Source organism: Ananas comosus, linkage group 17, assembly GCF_001540865.1.
Source record: "Ananas comosus cultivar F153 linkage group 17, ASM154086v1, whole genome shotgun sequence".
Lineage (NCBI taxonomy): Eukaryota > Viridiplantae > Streptophyta > Magnoliopsida > Poales > Bromeliaceae > Ananas > Ananas comosus.
Window position 1 is genome coordinate 195,488 of NC_033637.1, and position 6,455 is coordinate 201,942.

The 6,455-nt window shown below is 36.8% G+C and overlaps 1 protein-coding gene across 2 annotated transcripts in view; it reads left to right on the plus strand.

Annotated features, from left to right (window-relative positions):
• The window catches only part of LOC109723606, a 6,647-nt gene continuing 3,982 nt past the window's right edge, over positions 3,791–6,455 (plus strand). The window contains exons 1-2 of one of the 2 annotated variants that reach the window (XM_020252045.1): positions 3,791–3,966; positions 4,090–6,165. In XM_020252045.1, the coding sequence (XP_020107634.1) occupies positions 4,283–6,165 (1,883 nt within the window). In that variant the 5' untranslated portion in view covers positions 3,791–3,966; positions 4,090–4,282. The remainder of the gene's footprint in view (positions 3,967–4,089; positions 6,166–6,455) is intronic. The other variant, XM_020252044.1, reaches the window with a different exon arrangement.

Here is a 6,455-nt window from a genome sequence, read left to right on the forward strand (position 1 = left end):
AGTCAAAAAATTATGAAATTTGGTTTAGAGATAGTTCCAATAGCGTAGATCATGTCTAACGGAACCGATCGCTGAATTGGAAGTCCCATCATCGAAAACAACTTACAAGTACGGAGTCTCCGTACTTTCGAAAGCATAGGAGCCTAGCTCTCTCTCTCTCTCTCTCTCTATATATATATATAAGCTTTAAATATATATTTATTTATTATATATTCATTTATTTTTATATAGAAATATTATTATATAAAATTTTATTTATAAATTTATAATTATTTCTTAATATTTTTAAATATATAACTCTTATATATTATGTAATATATTTATTATAATTTTAAATATATTTAATTTATATATAAAAATTATAATAATAATATATATAGTATATTAATTATTATATAATAATAATATATATAATAAAAAATATATTAAACAACGTTTCATCAATTTTTCTTTTCCTTCCAACTAAATAATCATTATGAAAAACTATTTTTCTTTTCCTATAAACTAAACACTAAATTACGTAAAACTTTTTTTCCACCGAAAATTTTTTTCAACTGAAATTTTTTTTTCCCAATTTTACGTCAAACCAAACAACCCCTTAGCAAAAATCATATATCCAGAATTTAGTATTAAAAATTTATTATAATTGCTCTAAAAGTTATTCTATAATATTGCTTATAACTCAACTTCTACTAACAAGATAGGTAGCTAGTGGATCAACTTTTTAGATTAATATCAACTAGCCTGCGACATTCAAAATTTGACATTCAAAAGGTACTTCTACTTCTAGTCTTACTATGATCAAAGTAAAATGAAATAAAATTGTCAATAGACATTTGTTTAAAAAAAAAATCTGTGCGTGCTCGCAAAAGAGTCAAAAGACTTGTCAGCAAAGGCGGAGCCCACTCCAACGCTTTTCCATGCATAAAAATATACAAGTGAAGACCGCGCACATATAAAAGTATTTTAATAATAAATTTAATTGATATTTTTATATTTTTTATATAGTTTTATAAGTTTAATTATTAATTAAATGATATTTTCAAATTCCAAATAATTTAATATTTCTCTCTATTCAAATAAAAATGATTAAAATTGGCATATGTGCAACGTACGTAAAATTATATAATAGCTTATTAGTAATTAAATTATTTTTTAAAAATCTATGTTGAAAAGATTTGGAATAAATCTATTAAAATAATTTAAATAAATTAATAAGTAAAAGAGAAATCAAAATAGTAGAAGAAATTATTTAAATAAAATTAATTAATTATATACGCACACATACTATATTTCTAAAATCTTATTTCATAAATTTAAATTCTCTATTTTTTTTATACATCGACATTTTACGTGATTTAGATTGTATATATCGGATTAAATTTTATTACGCAATTTATTACATATATTATTAATAAAATTAGTTAGTTATATTATATATACAATTAATTAATTAATTTTAGGGTTGATTTCATACAAATCCCGTACAAACATAGTTAATTACAAATATATCCTTACAAAGTTCAACTACATAAGTTGTCTCTATAAAAATCTTAATATTTTCAAATATGTTCATGCCGTTAGAATCCGTTAGAAAATTTTAATTAATCATAAGTTAAATGCTTAATTGTTTAATTTATCAGATAACTTGATATTTTGCCCCTATTATATTGTACTGTTGTGGTTTTTGGAGAGATATATTTGTGAGGGCAAAATTGATATCTCGCTTAAAATATAAATAGTTTTGTAACGGTAATAAATCAAAAGAACATATATAAAAATATTTAAACTTTTGTAGGAATATATTTATAATTTATTATGTTTGCAGGAACGTGAATGCATTTAACTCTTAATTTTATAGGGTTCAGAAGTTTAGGGATTTAAAATTTAAAAATAAATATTATAAAATTTTAAATTTTAGAATTTAGAATTTAAAATTTTAAAACATATATATGTATTATATTATATATAGAGAGGGAGAGAGAGAAGTGGAGGTTTTGGAAAAACACGTGTCACTCTTTTAAGTAGTAGAAAGAATAAATTATATATATATAGAGGGAGAGAGAGAAGTGAATGTTTTGGAAGAACATGTCACTCTAAGATTCCCAAACCTTTTACTTAATATAGTAAAATGAAAAGATAGATTTGACAAATTCCACATCGAGCGATGGGGAGGACCCAAGGGTTGAGAAACACAAAAGTGTAGAAAGATTTAAGAAGTTGACCGCGGAACAGAAGAGTTGAAGGAGATGTAGGAAAGGGCCTTTGATGGATTTAACACATAGTGCTCGTGACCGATTGTTCCTAGAGCAAATGGCAAAGAGCTTGATGGTTGGTATCCGAAACCTAAGTTCGCATCCTAATAGATTCACATTTTAAGCTAAGTGTATTTCTAAATAAAATAAACGAAACGGGTAGCGTATTACTTATCTCTCTCAAAAAAAGAAGAAGAAGAAGAAGACATATAGTGCTGGTGCACCTTAGTTTGTATTCTAACTCATTCAGAATAAAATAATAAATAAACATAAAAGATAATAAAATTGTGAATAAAAATAAAAATTAACGCATCATGAGTCTTGAAATTTTAGTGTCGACAACCACCACCTTTCTCACGTGAAATTTTAGCAAACTCCATATTTATGCATTTTATACCCATATTTATGCATTTTATATGGATACAAAGGGAAACGAGATGGAAGGAATGAATATCATTTTTGACGGAATTTACGACAGGTTTGCATCCGTATTTTAACGCTACACGCCTACCACCCCCTCTCTCGGCCGACAAACATGGGCAGCGATGTCTGACATCTGGAATCTGTTACAACGGGCTGATAGTCAGTCTGCTTTGATTGGGCCTCCATGTAGCCCTGTTAAGAAAGACTCCGTCGCAGCTCTATTTGTCGGGCCTGAGATTCTTTACTTGTTGGACAGCGCTAACGCAGCCCACTCGGCACTCAGCACTAGGGGTGGAAACGAGCCGAGCTCGAGCGAGCTTATGTCTGCTCAAATTCAGCTTGAAATTAATTTCGAGCCTAAATCTAGGCTCAAGCTCGGCTTGAAATTAATTCGAGCCGAGCTCGAGCGAGCCTAATTTCGAGTCGAGCTGAGCTCGAGCTCTAAACGAGCCGATTGAAATTCTCGACATTATATAATCAATATTTTAATTTTTATAGAACATTACCTACAATTTGATGCAACATGTCCAATAGTTCAAAATACAAAATAATTATAAGAAATGTGAGCTAGGGTGACTTCCTGACTCGATAAGGGTCTGAGAGAGAGAGAGAGAGAGAGAGAGGAAAAAAAGTAGGGATTTGAAAATTTGAATGTTATTATGTTTTAGGGTTATGTGCAACAGTGAAAGTCTGAAAGAGAGAGTGTGTTATGTAAATTTAGAGTTGGGCTCAATTGCACGTTTGTACTTGTTGGGTTTATTTTATGGGCCAACAATAATGGCCCAAATTAAATTAAAGCCTATATATAATTTAAAATACATTATATATATATATATATATATATATATATATATATATAATAGGTATATCTGATCTTGAATTNACCGAGCTATAAGCCGAGCGAGCTCGAGCTGAGCTTTAATTTACTCGGCTCGAACTTGTTTTATTTTCCGAGCTTTAAGTAAAGTTCGGCTCGAACAACACGAGTCGAACGCGAGCCGGCTCGCTCGTTTGCCAGCCCTACTCAGCACCTCTTCAACTGAATTAAAATAAATTTGAAATTTTAAATAAATAAAAACCTTTATAAAAAAAAGTTAATATGCAGATCCACAGTTCCAGACCCCCCAAAAAAAGAAAAAACACCCTATTTTCCGAAGCGGCGTCAGAGCATCGCGGCAAGGCGATCGAGCTCGAGAGAGGGGGAAACGGAACGAGACTAGCGAGTCGACCATCCATGGCTGCGCTGGCCTCTATCCCTTCTTCTCTCCCTCCCAGTCTTTGCCCCAAGGTCAGAATCTCATCTCCTTAGTGTCTGTTCTGTTCTCCAATTTGCATTATGGTTAGAGATTTAGGGTTTTCATCGCCAGAATTTTCATCACCAAAATTTTCTCTCCCAAATCTCTGATCTCAGCTCCTATATCATATATAATCCTCGTTCCTGCTATCACTCTTGAGTCTGCGTTTGTTTTGCATCAAATAGTATTTATAAGCAAAATCGTTCCGCTGGTGAACATTTCCATCCGATCCCGCACGGCGCGATCGATCTCCGGCGCTCCGGAACAAGTCGCTCGTTGCGAAGCTCGAATCTGCATATATATACAACTATGGTAGGCCGAAGGCCCGAAGCGCGAGGTGGAGGACGGGGAGGAGGGAGCTACAGAGATCTGTCCCCAAATCCCCCTCTAACCTTGAGACGAATCGAGGACCACCGTCCAGATTGGCATCACAGGCCGGACGATCGCCGCCCGCGGCTCAGCGTGAGCCCTCCTTCACGACCGCGCCACTCTCCTGCTTGTCGGAATACCTCCGTTGAACGCAGAGACTATGCCGCAAGGCACTCAGACCATCACCCCCCTCCCAGTCAGCCGAGGAGGAGGCCCTCGCCTTTTAAAGGCCGGAACTACGAGCTCCCGCCTAGTTATATGCTGCCGGATCACCCTTCCGACTTGAATCAGGATCTGAACTCCTCTAGGTTGAAGCCGAAACCAATTTTCTCGGATGATGGTGCTGCAAGAACGGTCCACTCGCTGCCCACTAACTCAATCTACGCGGCACTGAAAACTGAGAATATTATCGGCAGCAGTGGTGGTGCGCTGACTGGAGGGTACCACGATGGTGGGGTGCTCCGATATCGCAACCACGTGAGGAATCCCTATGAAGAGAGAGAGAGGGAGAAGCTTTATTCAAGAGATGTTTCTTACCAGGAGATGCCTCCCTTACCTTTGAGGCCAATTGAAGGTGCCTCTTCATCTGCTATCGTAAAAGATGAACTTTTCCACTTATATGGAGATCGCCTCCATCAACCATCGGATGGTCCTCTCAGGGGCAGTCTCAGTAGGCATGTTGATGACACTTCAGACCAGAGTGCCTACCATCAGATGCAGCTTTCCGATCCTATGAAAAGAGTGCCCTTTAGTCACTCATCTAGAGAAGAATCTAGGGACTACACTATCCATGGTAGGTTTCTTGCATCAGATGACATATACAAAAAGGTGCCCGACTATAGGGACTCACTAGGAGGTTCATCATCTTTTACGAGGCTCTTAGATGCGAAGGTTGAAGGAGCTGCTTTTTCTCGGAAAACAGCTGGTGAGGGCAGCTTCTTGGATCCATACCATTCTATACGTGGGGATTCTGTTTCAGGATACCGTGAGGCGGGGGTTGTCGATGGGGATTATGCTGGTCGTTCAGGTATTGGGCATCCTGGATTTGTGATGAAACCATCACATAATCATGAGATTGCATCTGTCGATGACAGTTACAGAGGAAGACCTAAAAGTCCCGTGTTCCCTGATCGTTGCAAGGGCTTATATTGGCAGGATGTGAGTCCTCCGCAAGGGAAGACACATGTTGCAAGTACAGATATCTATGACTATGACTTATCATCTAAAAGGATGATTAGAAGAAAATATCTCGTGGATGATGATGCAAATGGGTTTAACTCGAGGAATGTTTTTCCTGATGATAGGACTGCTTATAGAGGGATTCTATTGCGAAGTGGTGGCAACGATGTCCGGCCTTATGATGACCGAGAAGGCCATATGGCTTCTAAGAAAATGGCTTTCCACCATTCTCTGCACAAAATGTCCTCACGTAAAATTTTGAAACCTGATGTTTGGTTGCGTTCTGAAGATTCAACTGCTTATGAAGACGGTGGCCACAGTAAAAGCATAAAGAGGAGGTTGAGGCCAGGCCCCTCGGAATTTCATGGTTCATTTACATTAGAAAGAAAAGAATTCAAACCCAACAAATTTAGGAAGAAGACTTTGGAGGATCGGCATGACGGTCGGCATACAATTGATGGAGATGTTGCTGGTGCTGACGCCCTCCTTAGGAAAGAAGATCCACCTGAAGGTTCGGAGGAGTTTAAGCAGCTATTTCATAAAGCTTTTCTTCGGTTTACGAAATTGCTGAATGAGAGCTCGCGCCAGCAAAAAAGATACCGTGAGCCAGGAAGAGGACCTCTACTGTGTTGCGTATGTGGCAGGTCTGTCTTCATTTGCAATACCACTATGGAAGCTAAATGGTTTCTGCGCTATTTTGATTAAGAAGTGCTTTGCTTGACATTCCATCTTGCTTCTGGTCGTTAGTTCGATGAATTATCTGATGATGCAGTTTTGGTGCTACTTTGAGTGAGAATGCTCTAGCATAAGTTCTTTATCATTAAGGATCGTATTTATGCTGTCTGCTTGAATTTTATTCTGGTGTGCCTTTGGCAGTGTGGACCAACAGGCACTGAAATGTATTTTGGGTTTTGGGGCCCGGGGGGAGGGGGAG